This window comes from Hippopotamus amphibius, chromosome 7, assembly GCF_030028045.1.
Source record: "Hippopotamus amphibius kiboko isolate mHipAmp2 chromosome 7, mHipAmp2.hap2, whole genome shotgun sequence".
Classification (NCBI taxonomy): Eukaryota; Metazoa; Chordata; class Mammalia; order Artiodactyla; family Hippopotamidae; genus Hippopotamus; species Hippopotamus amphibius.
Genome location: NC_080192.1, coordinates 16054797 through 16078013, shown reverse-complemented (window position 1 = coordinate 16078013; position 23217 = coordinate 16054797). Strand labels below are relative to the sequence as shown.

General features: G+C 40.8%; 1 protein-coding gene across 2 annotated transcripts in view; it reads left to right on the top strand.

Moving 5' to 3' along the window:
* The window catches only part of POLR3B (RNA polymerase III subunit B), a 128127-nt gene extending 105342 nt beyond the window's left edge, over positions 1-22785 (top strand). For both annotated transcript variants that reach the window (XM_057741766.1, XM_057741767.1), the window contains 4 exons: positions 457-623; positions 5974-6087; positions 17174-17347; positions 22248-22785. In XM_057741766.1, coding sequence (XP_057597749.1) covers positions 457-623; positions 5974-6087; positions 17174-17347; positions 22248-22377 — 585 coding nt within the window. In that variant the 3' untranslated portion in view covers positions 22378-22785. The remainder of the gene's footprint in view (positions 1-456; positions 624-5973; positions 6088-17173; positions 17348-22247) is intronic.
* Positions 22786-23217: the final 432 nt, after the last annotated feature.

Genomic DNA, 23217 nt, shown 5'->3' with positions numbered 1-23217 from the left:
CTGGCCAAATAAATAGGTTCCCAGACCTAGAGTGTGGGCTGATCTCCTCGACAGAGGGGGCATGGAAAGACCTGCACTTCCCTTCAAGAGAGTCTTCTGAGTGGTGAGCTCACTGCTCAGCAAGAGAACCTCTTGTATCAAACCTAATGCAGCTCCCTTTCTGAGGTTACTGTTTTGTCATCCTGGCTCTGCCACCTGTGGGACTTCAAAGTCACTTAACTTCCCTGCACCTCAGTTTCCTCATATGTAAACCGAGGGAGATAATACTACCTATCCCATTGGGGTTTTGGAGGCATAAACTTAGGTCACAGTAAGAGAGGATAAATATTTGCTACTATTAATTTATCACTTATTAATTATTATTAACCTTTAGGGGGAAATAGGCCAGAGCTAAATAGACAGACAGAATTCCTATACCCCAGGAAGGTGCTCATTTAATCTGTTCACATCCCACAGGTGGGAAAGTTAATCGAGCTGTTGGCGGGCAAGGCCGGCGTGTTAGATGGCAGATTCCACTACGGCACCGCGTTTGGAGGCAGTAAAGTGAAGGATGTGTGTGAGGATCTCGTTCGCCATGGTTATAACTACTTGGGAAAAGACTATGTTACATCTGGCATCACAGGGTGAGTGTGTGTTTAGAGATTGTAAAGAAAAAGTATGATTTTATAATAGTAAAAGTATGATAAAGCATAAGAGTCCTTAAGATATACGGCTTTACTCCTTTAAGAAACCTGATACGAGGAAATTCAGATTTATGGTAGACGTGGCAGCCATGGTGGTAGTGATTTTGCAGTATGTGTGTATCACTTCAACATGCTGTACACCTTTACGTGATGTTATGTGTCAGTTATATCTCAGTCGGTGAAACAGGGAGAGGAGAAAAGAAAATCCGAATTTAGAAAACTGATAAATTGAGTGCAGTTTTGCTGATGAGGCTCTCATTTAAAAAGTAGAAAAGATCTTATTTACTGAAGTAGGATTTCTACACAGCTTTAAAAGAACACATCCGTTGTATATAATACAAAATCTCTTAACTGTCGGCCTTTCTTTGCACTACTATGATGAATATCAGATACTTTGTGCACTGACAGATAGCCAGAGGCCTAACATTTGCTCATTCATTCACCAATGGTTTGTTAAACACCTAACATGTGCTAGGTACTAAGTACATAACAGTGAACAGAATAGACATGGTCCCTGACCTACAGGGCTGACCATTGAGATTTGTTACTAGACATTAAAAAATAAGACAAAAGGTAACTTCTCAGCACGACCTACCCTGACTATTTACTTTAAAACTACAGCTCAGTATTGCCTGTTTCCTGCTGTATTTTTCTCTTCAGCACTCATCATCAAGTATACCGTATAATATCATTATGTGCTCTCCAACGAGAACGTGGCCTTCATGAGAGCAGGGCTTGTCTGTTTTGTTTACTGTTTTATTTCTAGTGTCTAGCTTAGGGCCTGACATACAGCAGGCACTCTATAAATGTTTGTTGAATAAAGGATTAGAAATAAATAAATGCAAGTGCAAATAGCTCTCACCGAAATGAAGACAAAGAATAGGTTAGAAGACCCCTGTGAGGAGGTGGATATTTCAGTGGAGATACGAAGGATGAGAAGAGACATTTGGGAGTGTTTTGTGCAGGGGAAAAGCATGTTGAACATCTTACAAGGGGTGGAGCTTGGGAAGTTCAGGGAAGCAGAGAGGCAGCAGCTGCAGCTTGAGGGGAAGCTGGAGAGCAGTCCACAAAGCAGAGCGCTGGGTCTTCCTGATTCCCTGGAGAAATGGATGTCTCTGAGGTTACCCTGAATGACCAGTTTTTCAAACTTGACTCACACATGATTTTAAAGGATCAAATCAGTAGCTTAAATTAAGACCCACTCACATATTTTAAGCCAGATGAAACCCTGGGACAGAGCATTTCTACCACCCTTCTAAGGTTTTAAACCGCTTGAACACAAGTGAAACAGCACAGAAGCATGTGTGAGAGCACAGAGTTTGATTTTAGTGCTGCAGATAGACCATCCAGATGTGACCAAAATGGCCAAAATCTGAATCTATTAAAAAATATTGGTTGCTTTCTCAAATGAGCTACCCAGACTGTAATAATGTGGATTTCTTTAGGTGTATCATAGTTGAGATGTTATAGAAAATCACATTACAGGAAAAGAGTGATGGTTCATTTCAAAAATGATTCAGTGAAATAGCTAAGGTCCATTTCAGAAAAATAGTTGTCATTGCTAAACTGATCATTTTAGTCTTTGCTTCTCATCCAGAAATAATGCAGTAGTTGACCAGGAAGTGTGTAAAACCAGTGAATCAACTTGGTGGAACTTCTGAACATAATTTTAGTGGAAGATTTGGGTGGGTTGGGCTTCCTATGTACAACTGTAGGCTGTGTCTGCACCACATTCCCCAGCGCCCCTGCCAAGTGTTTTCATTTCTTTGCCATTTATCTCAGTGGCAAAGTTTGAGAAACACTGGTTTAGGTTGTTAACTGAAAGTTCCACAAAAGGCTTACAAACATAGTCACCCACCAGCTTTCATCCCTTGTCATATTTTTCAGCATAGCCAGGAGGAAAAATTGCATATGGCTTTATTCAGTTAGTGATAGAATGGCATTAGGTGACAGAGTTCTAGAAGTTCTACCGTAAGCAGTGAACTGTACAATGGAGGAATAGAATCATTTATTATTAAAGCTGGAAAGAACTTAGCCAGACCCTCTTGTTGAACAACTAAGAAAACTGAGATGAAGAGGTCACGCAATTACTTTGTGACAGAGCTGGGACAAGAATAGGGTCTCCTGACACCCTGCCCATTGTGCCTTCCACTCCACTGTGTCTTCCAAGAATATGGTTGTGCTTAAGCCAGCAGAATGGCTTGATAGCTGCAAAAGCCTTTGCTAATGATGCTGAAAGCGTTATAAGGTGCTTACCAAACAAGCAAGGGCAGATGCTTTGACATCCTCTCTGCCATGTCTGTTGCTTCCTTTGTTCTTTCCACTCTTGCATCATGCTGTGGCCCAAATTTACTTGGTCCAAGACTGGCCAATGTGGCAGGGAGAGCCCTGGGTCTGAATGGCTCTACCACTCCCCAGCTCTTCTTTAACCCTCTGTGCCTATTTCTTCATCTTAAAAATAGGGAAGACGGTCTCTCCCTCCCTATACTGTGGTGTGGATTAAGTCATGAGTTACATGGCGCATAGTAAATGCTTCCTTTCTTTTGAGGAAGGAAATTCTGAAAAAAATTTTTAAAGGAAGTTAAAAAATTTTAAAGGCATCAATTCCCTGGCTGCTCTTGCTCCAGACTAAGGAAAAAAGCTTTCCACTGTCAAAGCTCTTAAACATTCACTCTCTTTTTAAACTCCCACTACAGCTTTTCTAAAGGCTCATGAGTTAGCTGTGTGACAGACCTTTACTGAGTATCAGTTGTATGCAGGGGCCACAGTGACAAGGAGACAAAGTTCTTATCCTGTGGAGCTTCTTTTGGGGAAAACAGGCAATAATCACAGAAATAAAATGCATGCTTTAATACCAAACGGTGACAAGTGCTCTGAAGGAAATAAAACCTAGGTGAGAGTTGAGAGAGTGAGCTAGCACCATTGATGCTGGGGTAGGAGGAAGACACCTTTAGGGAAGGTGATCAGGGTGCATCTCTCTGAGGAGGTGAAGTGTTTGACAGAGCCATGTGAATACCTGGTGGAAGTATGTTTCAGGCAGAGGGGACAGTAAGTGTAAAGGCCCTGAGGCAGACGGGTTTGCTACATTTGAGGAGCAATGAAGAGGCCAGTATTGCTGGAGTTAGAATGAGTGGTGGGGTAAGGGAACAGAAAATGAGTCACGTGGACAGGAACCAGGTTGTGTTAGACCTTGTGGCCGTGATACAAAATTTGGGTGATACAGATTCTGAATGTAATGGGAAACCATTGGGAATTTAGAACAGAAGAATGACCTGCTGTGATTTCTGTCTTAGAAGGAATCACTCTGGCCTGTTGTGTGAAGAACAGATTGTTGAGGGTTAAGAGTGGAAGCAGGGAGACCAACTAGAGGATTGTCTGTAGTGGTCCAGGCAAGAAAGGATGGGGTCTGATGAGGGTAGCAGCAGTGAAGGAGGGACTGTCCTGTTCACACTGTTTCACAACCTGTTTAAAATTTTTTTCACTAGTTTTTTAATCGAATGGACGATTCTTTAAATTCTCTAGTGCTTTACAATTTTCAAAAGTTTCATACAATTTCATATAATCCCATAATAACCCTTTTTTCCTATCCCTATATTGCCCCTCCCCCTTCTCCCTCGCCGCTGGTAACCACTAGTTTGTTCTCTCGCCACTGGTAACCACTAGTTTGATCTCTAGTTTTATTCACTAATTTGTTGTATTTTTTAGATTCCACATATACGTGATAATATACAGTATTTGTCTTTCTCTGTCTGATGTATTTCACTTAGCATAATGCCCTCCAACTCCATCCATGTTGCTGCAGATGGCAAAATTTCATTCTTTTTTATGGCTGAGTTGTATTTCATTGTGTATGTATTGGGTTGGCCAAAAAGTCTGTTCAGGTTTTTCTGTACTATCTAATGAACTTTTTGGCCAGCCCAATATATGCCACATCTTCTTTATCCATTCATCTGTTGATGGATACTTAGGTTGCTTCCATAGTTTGGCAGTTGTAAATAATTTTAAAATTTGTATGGCAACACAAAAGACCCTGAAGAGCCAAAACAATCTTGAGACAGAAGAGTGGAGCTGGAGGAATCACACTCCCTGACTTCAGACTATACAACAAAGCTGCAGTAATCAAAATAGCATGTTACTGGTACAAAAACCAGACACATAGATCAATGGAACAGGATAGAAAGCCCAGAAATAAATCTACACACTTATGGTTAATTAATCTATGACAAAGGAGGCAAAAATATACAATGGAGAAAAGACAGTGTGTTCAATAAGTGGTACTGGGAAACCTGGACAGCTACATGAAAAAGAATGAAATTAGAACATTCTCTAACTCAAAATGGATTAAAGACTTAAATGTAAGACTGGATACTATAAAACTTCTAGAGGAAAACATAAGCAGAATACTCTGACATAAATTGCAGCAGTAATTTTTTCAATTCATCTCCTAAAGCACAGGAAACAAAGGTAAAAGTAAACAAATTGGACCTAATTAAACTGAAAAGCTTTTGCATAGCAAAGGAAACCATCAACAAAATGAAAAAACGACCTACTGAGTGGGAGAAGATGTGACCCTAAGATGGCAAATGATGTGACTAATAAGGGGTTAATATCCAATACATATAAATAGCTCATACAACTAAACATCAAAAAAACAAAAACCCGATTAAAAAATGGGCAGAAGAACTGAATAGACATTTCTCCAAAGAGGACATGCAGGTGGCCACTAGGTATATGAAAAGATGCTCAACATGGCTAATCATCAGGAAATGCAAATCAAAACTGCAGTGAGATATTACTTCACACCTGTCAGAATTGCTATCATCAAAAAGAACACAAATAACAAATGTTGGCGAGGATGTGGAAAAATGGGAACCCTTGTACACCGTTGGTGCGAATGTAAATTGGTGCAGCCACTGTGTAAAACAGTATGGAAGTTTGGAGGTTTCTCAAAAAACTAAAAATAGAACTACGATATGACCCAGTAATTACACTCCTGGGTATACATCAGAAAAAAACAAAAACACTAATTCAAAAAGATACATGCACCCCAGTGTTCATAAATTTTTATTTCTTGATTGAACAGTACATCTTTTATTGCATCCATGGTACTTTTATATTTTCAGTTCTAGCATTTTTGTTCACTGCAGACTGAAAATCACTCTCTCCCATTCATTCAGTCATAAACTTGTTCATAAACAAATAAGGCCTGCTGGTGATGAGTCCTAGAAAAGGCTGTCTCTTGTTAGCCCAAACTTAGTTTCTTAACTTAAAACTCTGATCTTTCTTGCAGTGAGCCCTTGGAAGCATACATCTATTTTGGTCCCGTGTACTATCAGAAACTGAAACACATGGTGCTCGATAAGATGCACGCCCGGGCCAGGGGACCACGAGCTGTTCTTACCAGGTAAGAGGAAAGCATTTGTAGTGTTGTCAAGTCTGCATTGCATTTCTCAGATATAGCAATAGGCAGATGTCAAAATTTGGGGTATTAGGCGTCAACAAAATCACATAAATGTGACTAACATGAAAAAATAGCAAGCAATTAAAAATCAATTCACAGGCGCAAGAGCAAGCCCACCAGTAGTCTCCTAACAGAGTCGTTTACTGTGCACCAGTTTAAAATGTCCTGTTTTAAAAGGTTCACATGTAGGAATGTAGTTATACTTTACATGCACATGTATTGATATACCTGCGTGCTCCCATGTGTACACAGAAAACACATACATATGTTATTTGGTAGCCCAGACCACAACTGTCATTTTTAAAAACTATTACTAGAGTATAAGACACCTATATTTTGAGCTTATTGGAATAAGCTCCAGGAGGTTAAGGTCCACATGTGCCCCATTCACCAGTGTGTCCTCAGTACCACACGCAATGTCTGTATGTTGATGAATGGGTATAATTGTTGGGAAAGGGAATTATAAATACTAGGTTTCTCATGTTCTTAGTACTACATTTTCCAGTTGGAGAAGCAGAGTCTAGGGCAGTGGTTCTCACCCAGGGGCTGTTGTGCTTCCCAGGGGACATTTGACAATGTCTGAAGACATTTTGGCATGTTACAGCTGGCAGAGGGGGAGGAAGCTGCCAGCATCCAGTGGGTAGAGACCAGGGATGCTGCTGAACGTCCTGCAGTGTACAGGCCAGTCCCCACCACAGGGAGTTACCCAGCTCCATCTGGCAATAGTGCCAGGGTTGCCAGAGAGGGTGGGCCTGGGGAACCAGACAGACATGGATGTGAACCATGTCCACCTTGTAGCACTTCCACGAGTCTTGGACGCATCACCTAGCTCTTCTCAGCTTCAGATTTTCTCGTATATGAAGTGGAGACAATAATACCTGCTTTGCAGTGTGCTGGTGAATGTCAGACGTTTTAAAATAGAATGTACGCAGTGCTGATTCATGGGAGAGGCTCAACAATATCCAGTTCCCTGCCCACTCTGACCTAGCACTGCTTGGATGTTACAGTATGGGGGAGTGGGCAGGGGGCAGGGGAGGAAGCAGCTAGTGTTTGGGTTTTATTCCTTAAACTGAGGGAGGGGGTAGATGACTCAATCCCATGACCGTATGAACTGAGCAAATGCATGTGCCTATTGAAATGATAGATATACATGTGTATTGTTTGTCTGTAGTCAGTGATCTCAGTTAGTTAAAATCCAAATTTTGGGTTCAACCCACGTGCGATCTGACCACCTTCACTTGTCCAGTGACCACAGGTGCAGGGATGCCCCCCCCCCCCACTCCCACCCCAGATAAAAACACATAGATGTTATGTTTATTTAGATCTAGTTGTAAGTTTTTCATATGTAGATTTTCTTTTTTTTAAGAACTTTTATTGAAATACAGTTGACATACAATAAACTGCATATATCCAAAGCATACAATTTGATATTTTTTTCTTGTTAGTAATGTATGGATGGGAATCCTAATCTCCCAAATCGTCCCACCCCAACCCCCACCCCCCACCCCGCTTTCCCCATTTGGTGTCCATATGTTTGTTCTCTACATCTGTGTCTCTATTTCTGCCTTGCAAACTGGTTGATTTGTACCATTTTTCTATATTCTGCTTATGTGTGTTAATATATGATATTTGTTTTTCTCCATCTGACTCACTTCATTCTGTATGACATGTCTCTACAAATGTCCCAATTTCATTCCTTTTTACAGCTGAGTAATATTCCATTGTATATATGTACCACATCTTTATCCATTCCTCTGTTGATGGACATTTAGGTTGCTTCCATGTCCTGGTTATTGTAAATAGTGCCGCAGTGAACATTGGGGTGCATGTGTCTTTTTGAATTATGGTGTTCTCTGAGTATATGCCCAGGAGTGGGATTGCTGGGTCATATGGTAACTCTATTTTTAGTTTTGCAAGGAACCTCCATACCGTTCTTCAAAGTGGCTGTATCAATTTACATTCCCACCAACAGTGCAAGAGCATTCCCTTTTCTTCACACCCTCTCCAGCATTTACTGTTTGTCGATTTTCTGTTGATGCCCATTCTAACTGGTGTGAGGTGATACCTAATTGTAGTTTTAGTTTGCATTTTTCTAATAATTAGTGATGTTGAGCAGCTTTTTATGTGCCTCTTGGCCATCTGTATGTCTTCTTTGGAGAAATGCCTATTTAGGTCTTCTGCCCATTTTTTGACTGGGTTGTTTATTTTGTTGATATTGAGCTGGATGAACTGTTTATATATTTTGGAGATTAATCCTTTGTCTGTTGATTCGTTTGCAAATATCTTCTCCCATTCGTCTTGCTTATAGTTTCCTTTGCTGTGCAGAAGCTTTGAAGTTTCATTAGGTCTGACTTACTTATTTTTCTTTTTATTTCCATTAAAAAAGATCTTGTGCTTTATGTCAAAGAGTGTTCTTCCTGTGTTTTCCTCTAGAAGTTTTATAGTGTCTGGCCTTACATTTACATCTTTAATGCACTTTGAGTTTATTTTTGTGTATGGTGTTAGGGAGTGTTCTAATTTCATTCTTTTACATGTAACTGTCTAGTTATCCCAGAACCACTTATTGAAGAGGCTGTCTTTTCTCCATTGTATATCCTTGCCTCCTTTGTCATAGATTTGTTGACCATAGTTTATCTCTGGGCTTTCTATCCTGTTCCGTTGATCTATATTTCTGTTTTTGTGCCAGTACCATATTGTTTTGAATAGTGTAGCTTTGTAGTATAGTTTGAAGTCAGGGAGTCAGATTCCTCCAGCTCCCATTTTTTCCCTCAAGATGCTTTGGCTATTCAAGTTCTTTTGTGTTTCCATACAAATTTTAGGATTTTTTGTTCTAGTTCTGTAAAAAATGCCGTTGGTAATTTGATAGGGATCGCATTGAATCTGTAGATTGCTTTGAGTAGTATAGTCATTTTCACAATGTTGATTCTTCTAATCCAAGAACATGGTATATCACTCCATCTGTTTGTCTCATCTTTGATTTCTTTCATTAGTGTTTTATAGTTTTCTTAGTACAGGTCTTTTACCTCAGTTAGGTTGATTCCTAGGTATTTTATTCTTTTTGGTGCAATGGTGAACGGGACTGTTCCCTTAATTTCTCTTTCTGATCTTTCATTGTTAGTGTATAGAAATGCAAGAGATTTGTGTTAATTTTGTATCCTGCAACTTTACCAGATTCATTGATTAGCTCAAGTAGTTTTCTGGTGACATCTTTAGGGGTTTCTATGTATAGTATCATGTTATCTGTGAACAGTGACAGTTTTACTTCTTTTCCAATTTGGATTCCTTTTATTTCTTTTTCTTCTCTGATTGCTGTGACAAGGATTTCCAAAACTGTGTTGAATAATAGTGGTGAGAGTGGACATCCTTGTCTTGTTCCTGATCTTAGAGGGAATGCTTCCAGTTTTTCACCATTGAGAATGATGTTTGCTGTGGGTTTGTCATATATGGCCTTTATTATGTTGAGGTAGGTTCCCTCTATGCCCACCTTCTGGAGAGTTGTAATCATAAATGGGTGTTGAATTTTGTCAAAAGCTTTTTCTGCATCTGTTGAGATGATCATGTGCTTTTTATCCTTCAGTTCATTAATATGGTATATCACATTGATTGATTTGCCTGTACTGAAGAAACCTTGCATTGCAGGGATAAACCCCACTTGATCATGGTGTATGATCCTTTGAATGTGTTGTTGGATTCTGTTGGCTAGTATTTTGTTGAGGATTTTTGCATCTAAATTCATCAGTGATATTGGTCTGTAATTTTCTTTTTTTTTTTTTTTTTGTAGTTTCTTTGTCTGGTTTTGGTATCAGGGTGATGGTGGCCTCATAAAATGAGTTTGGGAGTGTTCCTTCCTCTGCAATTTTTTGAAAGAGTTTGAGAAGGATGGGTGTACACTCTTCTCTAAATATTTGATAGAATTCACCTGTGAAGCTCTGCAGTAGCTTCCCACTAGCCATTTTACATTTCGTAGTGTGTATATGTCAATGTTGCTCTCTCACTATGTCCCAGCTTCCCCTTGCCCCAGTGCCCTCAAGTCCGTTCTCTACGTCTGCTTCTCTATTCCTACCCTGCCACTAGGTTCATCAGTACCATTTTTCCAGATTCCATATATATGTGTTAGCATACGGTATTTGTTTTTCTCTTTCTGATTTATATGGTGCTTTTTATTTTTGCAGTGTCTGTTGTAACTTCTCCTGTTTCATTTCTAATTTTATTGATTTGTGTCCTCTCCCTCTTTTTCTTGGTGAGTCTTGCTAAAGGTTTATCAGTTTTGTTTATCTTATTATCAAAGAACCAGCTTTTAGTTTTATTGATCTTTGCTATTGTTTTCTTTGTTTCTATTTCATTTATTTCTGCTCTGATCTTTATGATTTCTCTCCTTCAGCTAACTTTGGGTTTTGTTTGCTCTTCTTCCTCTAGTTTCTTTAGGTGTAAAGTTAGATTGTTTATTTGGGATTTTTCTTGTCTCTTGAGTATTGTATTGCTATAAACTTCCCTCTGAGAACTGCTTTTGCTGCATCATATAGGTTTGGGATTATTGTGTTTTTGTTGTCATTTGTCTCTAGGTATTTTTTGACTGCCTCTTTGATTTCTTCAGTAATCTCTTGATTATTTAGTAGCGTATTGTTTAGCCTCCATGTGTTTGTGTTTTTTACAGTTATTTTTCCTCTCATAGCATTGTGGTCAGAAAAGTTGCTTGATACGTAGATTTCAATTTTCTTAAATTTACCAAGGCTTGATTTCTGACCCAAAATGTGATCTATCCTGGAGAATGTTCCATGCGCACTTGAGAAGAAAGTGTAATCTGCTGTTTTTGGATGGAATGTCCTATAGATATCTATTAAATCCAGCTGATTTATTGTGTCATTTAAAGCTTGTGTTTCCTTATTAATTTTCTGTCTGGATGATCTGTCCATTGGTGTAAGTGGGGTGTTAAAGTCCCCCATTATTATTGTGTTACTGTCGATTTCCTCTTTTATACTTGTTGGCTTTTATGTATTGAGGTGCTCCTATATTGGGTGCATATATATTTATAATTGTTATCTCCACTTCTTGGATTGATCCCTTGATCTTTATGTGGTGTCCTTTCTTGTCTCTTGCAACATTTTTTTATTTTAAAGTCTATTTTATCTGATAGGAGTATTGCTACTCCAGCTTTCTTTTGATTTCCATTTGAATGGAATATCTTTTCCATCCCCTCACTTTCGGTCTGTATGTGTCGCTAGGTCTGAAGTGGGTCTCTTGGAGACAGCATATATATGGGTCTTGTTTTTGTATCCATTCAGCCAGTCTGTGTCTTTTGGTTCGACATTTAGTCCGTTTACATTCAATGTAATTATTGATATGTGTGTTCCTATTACCATTTTCTTAATTGTTTTGTTTTTGTTTTTGTAGGTCCTTTTCTTCTCTTATGTTTCCCGCTTAGAGAAGTTCCTTTAGCATTTGTTGTAAGGCTGGTTTGGTGGTGCTGAATTCTCTTAGCTGTTGCTTGTCTGTAAAGCTTTTGATTCCTCCATCAAATCTGAATGAGATCCTTGCTGGGTAGAGTATTCTTGGTTGTAGGTTCTTCCCTTTCATCACTTGAAATATATTATGCCACTCCCTTCTGGCTTGCAGAGTTTCTGCTGAGAAATCAGCTGTTAACCTTATGGGAGTTCCCTTGTATGTTATTTGTCATTTTTCCCTTGTTGCTTTTAATAATTTTTCTTTGTCTTTAGTTTTTGTCAATTTGACTACTGTATGTCTTGGCGTGTTTCTCCTTGGCTTTATTTTGCCTGGGCCTCTCTGCACTTCCTGCACTTGGGTGGCTATTTCCTTTCCCATGTGAGGGAAGTTTTTGACTATAATCTCTTCCAATATTTTCTCAGGTCCTTTCTCTCTCTCTTCTCCTCCTGGATCCCTATAATGCAAATGTTGGTGCGTTTAACATTGTCCCAGAGATCTCTTAGGCTGTCTTCATTTCTTTTCATTCTTTTCCCTTTATTCTTTTCCGCATCAGTGATTTTCACCATTCTGTCTTCCAGGTCAGTTATTCATTCTTCGGCCTCAGTTACTCTGCTATTGGTTTCTTGTCCTTAAGTTCTTCTAGGTTTTTGTTAAACTTTTCTTGCATCTTTTCAATCTTTTCATCCAGTCTTTTTTCAAAGTCCTGGGTCATCTTCACTATCATTATTCTGAATTCTTTTTCTGGAAAGTTGCTTATCTCCTCTTCATTTAGTTGTTTTTCTGGGGTTTTATCCTATCCCTTCATCTGGTACAAAGTCCTCTGCCTTTTCATTTTCTCTGTCTTTCTGTGGCTGTGTTTTTCAGTTCCACAGAACAAAATACTGCTGATACTGTTTGATACTGCTGTCTGCCCTCTTGTGGAGGAAGCTATCTAAGAGGCTTGTGCGTGCTTCCTGATGGTAGGGACTGGTAGTGGGTAGGGCTGGCTGTTGCTTTGGCGGGTGGAGCTCAGTGACACTTTAATCTGCTTGTCTGCCAATGGGTGGGGCTGCGTTCCCACCCTGTTGGTTGTTTGGCCTGAGGCCACCCAGCAGTGGAGCTTACATCCTCTTAAGCAGGGCTAATGGTGGACTCCAGACTCCAGGAGGGCTCACACCAATGAGCACTTCCCAGAACTCCTGCCACCAGCGTTCCTGTCCCCGTGGTGAGCCACAGCTGCCCCCCACCTCTTTAGGCAACCATCCAACACCAGCAGGTAGGTCTGGTTCAGTCTCCTGTGCGGTCACTGCTCCTTCCCGCTGCTTCCTGGTGCACACACTACTTTTTGTGTGCCCTCCAAGAGTGGAGTCCCTGTTTCCCCCAGTCCTGGGGAGGTCCTGCAATCAAATCCCGCTGCCTTCAAAGTCTGATTCTCTGGGGATTCCTCCTCCTGTTGCCGGAACCCCAGGTTGGGAAGCCTGACATGGGGCTCAGAACCCTCAGTCCAGTGGGTGGACTTCTGCAGTATAACTGTTCTCCAGTTTGTGAATCACCCACCTAGCGGTTATGGGATTTGATTTTATCGCAATTGTGCCCATCCTACCATCTCATTGTGGCTTCTCCTTTGTCTCTGGATGTGGGGTGTCTTTTTTGTGAATTCCAGTGTCTTTCTGTCGATGATTGTTCAGCAGTTGGTTGTAATTCCAGTGCTCTTGCAAGAGGGAGTGAGCACATGTCCTTCTACTCTGCCATCTTGAACCGTCTCTGAATATGCTTCTAATTACATGACTGAGATGCACCCTGCATGGCCCCAGGAGCCAACTCGGAGCGCTTGTCCAGAGTTTCTCAGGCCTGACGCACAGACACCACATTAGCCAATCATTGCTTGCTTGGAGTCTCCCTGCCCAGGCCTCCTCCATGCAGGGAGGTGCACACGCTGGCGAATGGCCCCTCAGGGTGTGACGGAGAAGAGAGCCAGCTGCATGCATGCAGGAGCCCACGCAGAGCAGAGGTAGAGCAGACGCTGGGCGGGGGCAGGTGGCACCCATATGTAGGTTTTCTTTAAGCTAATAATCTACAATTTAAGTTGATTTCTCATTGTAACTTTCAACAACAAAAGGTAACATTTCAGCATGTGTTGGTGGACACTGTGTTTACCTTCTTAACTCTTTGGCACACTGGAGGCAACAACAACAAAGATTAAAAGATGCTGTGGAGTAAAGCAAACAAGAGGTTTATGGCCTACCCCCGCTCACACTATCTCCTAGGAGTGTCACTCCAAAATAGCCTGCCAGGGAGCTCATTTTTCCTGCTTCCCTCCCTTCCTTCCTTCCTCCCTCCCTCCCTTCCCTCCCTCCCTAGCTGGGATCTAGGTGGGTTTGCCTGAGTTGTTTCAGAATCCCCTAATTTTACCTACATCTCTGGGTCTTGGATTCCTAACCTTTTGAAGTATTCTCAAGCCCGGTAGATATATAAACCACTGGGAGTCCATTCAGAGGGCAAATAGCTTCCCAGTTCTCATACAAGAAGGAACGAACTGATTGGGATGCACAGACCTTTCCCAGTCTCTGGGGAACCTCCCATCTGGCTCAGGTACCCCATCCTTCCAGATGATTCCTGATCTATTCTTTTTTTCTTTTTTTTTTTTGAGGATAAGGATAAGCAGAAATGACTTTACTCTTTTTTTTTTTTTTGACATACAATAAACTGCATATATTTAAAGTGTACAATTTGATTTTTTTATTGATTCCTGATCTATTCTAAATTTTATAAAACTTTCTTTGCTTCTTTCCATGTTTAATTTTTTTCTTAATAGTAAAGCTCTTCCCTAGAGCCCTGCCAGTAACAACTGGGGACCCAGGTTTCTTCCATAGTGCATTCTGCTTAGTTTTTCTGCTTTTAAATAACAGAGAACTGACAGGACTTCCCTGGTGGCGCAGTGGTTAAGACTCTGCACTCCCAATGCACCAGGGCCCAGGTTTGATCCCTGGTCAGGGAACTAGATCCCACATGCATGCTGCAACTAAGAGTTCATATGCCACAACTAAGGAGCCCTTAAGCTGCAACTAAGGAGCCCGCATGCCACAATTAAGATCTGCCAGAACCAAATAAGTAAATATTTAAAAAAAAATAACAGAGGATTAATTTCCAAAATATACAAGCAGCTCATGCAGCTTAATATCAAAAAAGCAAATAACCCAATCCACAAATGGGTGGAAGACCTAAATAGACATTTCTCCAAAGAAGACATACAGATGGCCAACAAACACATGAAACGATGCTCAGCATCACTAATCATTAGAGAAATGCAAGTCAAAGCCACAATGAGGTATCACCTCACACCGGGCAGAATGGCCATCATCAAAAAATCTAGAAACGGTAAATGCTGGAGAGGGTGTGGAGAAAAGGGAACTCTCCTGCACTGTTGGTGGGAATGTAAGTTGGTACAGCCACTCTGGAAAACAGTTTGGAGGTTCCTTAAAAAACTAAAAATAGAACTACCATATGACCCAGTAATCCCACCGCTGGGCATATTCCCAGAGAAAACCATAATCCAAAAAGAAACATGTACTGTAATGTTTATTTCAGCACTATTTATAATAGCCAGGACATGGAAGCAACCTAAATGCCCATCAACAAATGAATGGATATACAGATGGCCAACAAACACATGAAAAGATGCTCAACATCACTAATCATCAGAGAAATGCAAGTCAAAGCCACAATGAGGTATCACCTCACACCAATCAGAATGGCCATCATCACAAAGTCTGGACACCACAAATGTTGGAGAGGGTGTGGAGAAAAGGGAACTCTCCTGCACTGTTGGTGGGACTGTAAGTTGGTACAGCCACTATGGAAAACAATTTGGAGGTTCCTTAAAAAACTACAAATAGAACTACCATATGATCCAGTCATCCCACTCCTGGGCATATACCCAAAGAAAACCATAATCCCAAAAGAAACTTGTACCATAATGTTTATTGCAGCACTCTTTACAATAGCCAGGACATGGAAGCAACCTAAATGCCCATCAACAAATGAATGGATACAGAAAATGTGGCATATATATACAATGGAATATTACTCAGCTATAAAAAGGGATGAGATGGAGCTATATGTAATGAGGTGGATAGAACTACAATCTGTCATACATAGTGAAGTAAGTCAGAAAGAGAAGGACAAATATTGTATGCTAACTCACATATACGGAATCTAAAAATGGTACTGATGAACTCAGTGACAAGAACAAGGATGCAGATACAGAGAATGGACTGGAGAACTCGAGGTACGGGAGGGGGCGGGGGGAGAAGGGGAAGCTGAGAAGAAGCGAGAGAGTAGCACAGACATATATATACACTACCAACTGTAAAATAGTCAGTGGGAAGTTGTTGTATAACAAAGGGAGTCCAACTCGAGGATGGAAGATGCCTTAGAGGACTGGGGCAGGGAGGGTGGGGGGGACTCGAGGGGGGGGCGTCAAGGAAGGGAGGGAATACGGGGATATGTGTATAAAAACAGTTGATTGAACCTGGTGTACCCCCAAAAAAATAAAAAAAATAAAATAATAAAAAAAATAAAGTGCAAAGGTGCTTTCGGTATCATGAGAAAAAAAAAAAATGATTGGATAAAGAAGATGTGGCATATATATACAATAGAATATCACTCAGCTATAAAAGGGAATGAAATGGAGCTATATGTAATGAGGTGGATAGACCTGGAGTCTCTCATGCAGAGCGAAGTAAGTCAGAAGGAGAAAAACATATATTGTATGCTAACTCATATATACGGGATCTTAAAAAAAAAAAAAAAAAAAGTACTGATGAACCCAGTGCAGGACAAGAATAAAGATGCAGATGCAGAGAACGGACTGGAAGACACGGGTTTGGGGGGGCGGGGGGCGAAGGGGAAGCTGGGATGAAGTGAGAGAGTAGCATAGACATATATACACTACCAACTGTAAAATAGATAGCCAGTGGGAAGTTGCTGTATAATAAAGGGAGATCAACTCGATGATGGGTGATGCCTTAGAGGGCCGGGACAGGGAGGGTGGGGGGGAGTCGCAGGAGGGATGGGATATGGGGATATATGTCTAAATACAGCTGATTCACTTTGGTGTACCTCAAAAGCTGGTACAAGAGTGTAAAGCAATTATATTCCAATAAAGAGCTTAAAAAAAAATAACAGAGCACTGAGACATCTTTGAAAATACTCGGAAGACGTTCTTCCCTGCTTTGAGGACTGTACTGTGCTAATAATGATGATAGTGATGGTAAGTGATGCTAGCGCTGCTGTTTTACATGGTTGTATGTTAATTTATTATTACATCACAGAAGATTATGGAATTATTATTTCCATCTAATAATAATAATAGCAACCACTAATGTTACATGTCTTCTCATTTAAGGCTCTTTGGGATAGGTCGTCTCACATACATTTTACAAACGAGGCTGAGAGGCTATTAAGTAGCATGCTTTTGGTCACTGTCTAAAAGCAGTTTGAATCCTGGCGAGCCCTGCTGTGAAGTCTGGTGCTCTTAGCTAGCATGTGATGCTGCCTCTTTGTTTGCTAAGTATAATAATAGCAGATTGTCTAACTTGTTTCAAAGGCAACCCACTGAAGGTCGATCTCGAGATGGTGGTTTGCGTCTTGGAGAAATGGAACGTGACTGTTTAATCGGTTATGGAGCCAGTATGCTTTTACTCGAGAGACTAATGATTTCAAGTGATGCCTTTGAGGTTGACGTCTGTGGGCAGTGTGGACTTCTGGGGTACTCCGGCTGGTAAGTGGCTACCACATGTCTCTCATACCACATCCCTTGCCTCTTAAATCACAGCTCAGAGTCTGACCCTGGATCATACCCATATATTCTCCAGCCTTCCCCATCCAGGCATTCCTGGACTTTGGGATTCTCTATGTATGTGCTTAGTTTGTCTGCCTAATGTTTTGCTTGCTACAACCAATAGAGTTTAAATTCCCAAGGAATACAGACTTTATCTTCTTTTTACTGTGATCTCAAGTACATTTTATAACACAATTCATCTGTAAAAATACTAGCAGATTCCAAATGATGGCATATTTTAACTAGCAACCTTTAATAGAAGACTGTCAGATGCCCTCGTTTAACCTCAAACCCAAAGAACCAGGTATGTTGCCCCAGCTCTTATAGCGAATTGGTGACAGAGCCAGGACCTTGTCTGTATTCCCTCTGCTTTATACTTGGTCTGTGAATTCCGTGAAGACAGAGACTATGTCTGTCTCAGTCATTCACTCAACAAACATTTAGGAAGAATCTGTTAAGTGGCAGGCCCCAGAAATACAGTGGGGAATAAGACAGGTGAATGGCTGCTCACAGGGAGCTTATCTTCTCGCTCATTCTGACTCCAGTCTGTCTTGTTTACCCCTGCTTCTCCAGCCTGGGACGAAGTTGATGCTAAATAAAATATAATTGCTTAGGTAAATTATGTGATTCATAAAGTTTGTGATTTCCGTGTAGAGTTCAGTACACAAAGGGCAGCTTAAAAGATGATGCTACTTATTTTTTGTTGGTGTTTGTGTAGTTAGAGCACCTTTCCTCCTTATAATGTTTCCACTTTACCACCAAACAGCTGCTTAGGCTTAGTCATGATCTAGAGCCCTGAAAGACCCCTGTAGGCAGGAGGGCTGGTAGTTCCCTCTTCTACTCTTCTACAAGAGAGGAGGTCTAACAAGAAATAAGGCAGATGCTGCAGGGATAGGAAATAGCCTCAACCCCCTCATCAGCCCTCACCCACCCTTCCAGAGCCCCTTTGCCCTGTGTGGGGGTGGGCATCCTTAGAAGGACAGAGTTAGGCCCAGATGAGCATTCATGGCTGGAGTTTGAGGAATACAAGGGCACCCTTTTTTCCACCGAGTCCCCCATCAAAGCCTCCTTCTACAGAGAGCCCCAACTTTTTGCCCTCCCCTGCTACCAGCTTCTTGGCGAATGAAAGCAAATCAACGAGTGAGCTTCTTAGAACACAGTATATACCTTGCTAGTTAAATGACAAAACCCTTTAGCCAATTATGTTATGATTTTTTTTTTTTTGGTGTAGAAAAGTTGAGAAGAAATTGTTGTCTGTTTCTTCGTGGTGTGAAGAAGTAGTTTCATTTTAAAAACTAATGCAAGAGGTGCCTATTTGCAGTTGGTTCCTTTCATAAGGTGGCAGAGGTGAGGTGATGTGATTCTAAGCATAAGCCTGGGTATTTCTTAAAGCAGTGACATAGGAGCAGGTGTTTCAGTTCTGAGGTGTCTGTCTTTTGAAATGCATATTGAGTTTGCTTTTTATTGTCCTGGCTGTGTAACAGCAACAACAACAACAAAGAAGTATAATAGGAAGATGCCTGGAACCTAGTTCCACTATGCTTAAGTCTTCAAATTTGGCAGAAGGATTTTTAAGTAATTTATTTTGAAAAGATGGTGCAGAGTCATTTTATTAAAAATAGGGATCATAAAACTTAGAGTTTCCTTTTCTTCTCCATCCTCCTCACATTTCCTCTTGTGCCCCACAACCAAAGAAGAAAGACAGAGACAGAGACAGAGAGAGGGAGAGGGAGAAAGAGAGAGGGAAAAAAGAAAGGAAGCGGTAGACCAGCTTCATTCATGCACTTTGAAAACCTTTCCCTCTCTTCCACTGAATACTCAGGGAAACTAATATAAGCTGTAATTGATCTCAGCATTATTCTGTTAAATTCATATCTCCTTTCCTACTTCATTTCTGCCTCATTTAGAGATCATCTGGTGGCAGTGCCTGATTTTGAAGCTCATGTGTTCAATGTGTATTGTATTTGAAATCCTTTGAAAGAGGACTAAATCAGGTTACACGGTTTAAGGGTCTTTACTGTAATTAAACAGACCTGGATATACCGTATGTCTGATTTTGAGTGGCCTACTTATACCCTTGTTGCCAACAGAAAAAAATCCCTATCCAGTCTGGGAGTCTAGCAGCCTCTTCGGGCCGCTTTCTGGCAGAGGAGCATAATGATGTTGTCATTTTCCCGTCGTTACCTGATCGTGTGTGCTGGGTTGTGTGGGAGGGAGCACGGGCGTTTGTTGGAGGAAGTCACTCTTTAATGAACAGCACAATGGAAGCTGAGTAATTAGAGCAGTTCAGAACCTCGAAACCGGCCTTTTGTCAGTGATTTGCACATTAGTAAGGCATTGCTATGGGGATGTTTACAGCAAGACTGTTGTTCTGCAGAAGACACGGAGGGCATAAGTCACAAAAGAGAGGAAAACTGCTGAGAAAAGAAAGTCCGTATTAAGATAATTAGCTCGTAGAGGATATTTTACTGGACAGTCATTCCTCATGTGAAGCCATAGCCTTCTTCTTTTGCTGCCTTTGCCCTAAAATATCAGTTTATTTTATTGTTGTTTGGGTCAAGTTTCTTCCTTTGGAAATCTTTCAGAAATAAAATAAAAAATTATATATTTTTATTTATGTGTATATGTTTTTATATGTGTATACACATGTATGTATTACATACATGCACTGGAACATTTTAAATGGTGGAGAGATATTTAATAAGAGAGAAGATTAGTAGACTTTCTGGATTATGAATCAGCACATATGGAAATTTTAAATGGATTAGCTTGGATTGAAGTCACGAGGTAATGTACTGGACAGGAGAATCAGCAAGATGTTGCCCCAGTTAAATCCATTTCTCCAGTTTAATTAAAGCATGAACATGATTCCTGAATAAATTAGATCAACCTAGGCCCATTAAAAACATAATTTTTAAACTGTAATGCATTAAAGAGGTCTTTAGGTAATCTTTTAGGGAAAAGTCATCCACCATGTTCCTGTTATCACTGTTAATGGAATCAAATCTCCAGTGGTTATTAAGGCCTCTGCAAGTCCCCTAGAGAGGGACCCAAGCATCGGTCCACCATGATTCGTCCTTTTTCCATTCTGTTCTCCTTAAGAAGTTCATATCTGCATAGTCACTCACCACCAGGTTTAGATTCTCAGCCTTAATGCTTTTCTTTTCTAAAATAATAAAGCTTTATTTTACTGATGGCAGAAATGATCCCTGCTCTGTGTAAAATATTCGAAGTTATAAAAAATGTTAAAAATATATCTATAAAGAAAAAATACAAACGGTCACATCACTTCCTACCATCCACAGATGACCACTATTAACATTTTAGTGACTCTTTTGGGGACATCTCTGTTTGCCACTCGTTCTGTACCTTTTTATTTTAAATCATGAACCCTTTTGAGATTCTGATAATAGCATAAAAATAAAAGTACGTACACCAGAAAGTCTTGTTGCATATGATTTTGGGGCTTTATACATTTACTGAAACCCATCTGAAGACCCACTTGTGATCATGCTGTTCAGCAGACTGCATTTTCTACTCCACAGTGTGTCCTGGACACCCTCACATTTCACTAGTGTGGGTCTACAGCATCATGTTTAATGGCTGCACAGGATTCTTCTGCATAAATGTCCTGTAATCACAGAACCAGTTGCTTATTGGACACGTGAGCTGTCTCCTGCCTTATGCCATTATAAGTAGTGTGACCGCGAACATTCTTGTGTGCATATTTGCCACGTTTGTGATTACTCAATGAAATAACGTGTGTCTGTGTTTTTAACACACATTGCCTTACTGCCCTCCAGAAGGGCCTTTACCGTTGACTGAGGAATCTCCCTCCAGTCCCCAGTCAGCGCTGACTCTTCTAAGCCCTGGTTGCTGTTCCTCTTGCACTCATTTTGCGCCCTATTACCTGGGAGGACCTAGTTTTCTACCTATTAAGTCTCAGGATTTCTACTGGAAACCTATTGTCCCAGATGCCCCAGACCCTTGAGGTATAGGGTGAGGTCCTATTTTGATCTGAAACCTGAGAGAGTAATTCACTTTCTCCCCAGGAACCCTTCTTTAGTTGTAGCTATTGATTAAGGTCTAGGTTCAGTTCACTGGCTTTTCGTGAAGGAAGAGAAAAGAAAATCCTAATTGGAAGAGCAGGCACATTGGTTAGGAGCAGGTGCTGTTGTGAGGATTAAATGGGAACATATGCACACACACAGGTTCCTTGGTTTCGCACAGGGGTCAGCATATTTTAAGGGCAGTGGCTTCCAGGACTAAGAGAAATAACCACACTTGAAGAGCGCTGGAAAAATAAGTAGCATTTGATTGGACACCACCTTTCTATATAAAAGTCTTCTCTTTCCCATCATACTTCAAGCATGTCAGTGACAGGAATCAAATTAAGCATCTTGTCTAGAATAGTATAGAGTAGTAGGTGCTTTTCAAATACATGGACATGGATTGAATCGGTTTGAAATTCTTTCAACAATGAGAAAGTCTAAATCTGAGTAACTTTCAGATGGTTCAGATTTCTGGGCCTCATTCAAAATAAGTACATAGGCAGATATTTTGCATTTTGAGGAGAAAGGCCTAGAAGTGTGGAAGTACTGATTAAAATTCTTTCAGGACTGGAGGAGTGATATTTGTTTTTTCTTTTGCTGCCTTGAATGCTTCTTGTTATTTTGGGGGCACATATGTACATATTTGACGGTGTGCCGGAACACCAAGGAACAGAAAATGAGTCACGTGATGGGATGGTCATGGAATTTTCAGAGCGAATCCTCACTTCCTGCACGCAGCCTCCGCCTCTGAGTTGCTATCCCTCTAATGCAGCTGACTTGGGTTTCAGGTGCCATTTCTGCAAGTCGTCCTGCCACGTGTCTTCCCTGCGCATCCCATATGCCTGCAAGCTGCTCTTCCAGGAGCTGCAGTCGATGAACATTATCCCCCGGTTGAAACTGTCCAAATACAATGAGTAAGGATGGAAAAGACGGTTATTTAAAGCGAACAGTCGGTATGTCCAATGCAGTGGAAAGCAGAAGGGATGAGGGCTTCTGTTCCTGGGAATAATTCCTTTGAATGTTCTCTCTCTCTCTCAAAAACAAAAACAAAAAAACACAGGAAATTGATGGAGAGCCTTTTTATACATTAGGAGACTGGCTGAAAAACCTCAATCGACAAGCCCCAGGCCACAGAGGAGGTGCCAACAATATGGACTGTAGCGAGGGTCTCTCGTCTGTGTACCAAATGTGATTCACAAGTGGATGAGACCTAAGAGATAAATAAACTTTTATTTACGTTCTGGTATCTTGAGATTTACTCATCAGAAGGACCTTCCTCTTTAAAAGAAAATGTTTGGGGTTAAATAAAACTCAGATTCTTATGAATCAGGAAGGATGTGAACAATCTGTTTGAGTTGGTTGACTCTGCCTTTGTCTAGGAGGCTGATCTGAGAAGTATCTGAAGGAAGGACAAATGCAGGAAGCTGGGAGAGCGGATGACAGGGTGGTATGGGGTGGGGGGGGCGGGTTCTTATCTCGTGCGGTGAGGGGATAAATTTTCCCGACAATTGAATTTTGTCTTTATACACTCAACTTTTTAATTCTAACCTTGGTAAAGATAATAAATGTCTTCCTACCATCTTAAGCAAGTTTACCAAGGATGTCACCTTTTCTTAAGGACTGCTGCTCTTCTGAACCTCCATGATCACACCATGCAATAGTATTTGTTGAATATCTGAAAATAGTTCCATGGATGCTCTGTACGTTTTCCGTCCCTTCCATTCCTGCCAGGATGTTAGCTGTCCATTTTGCTTTTAA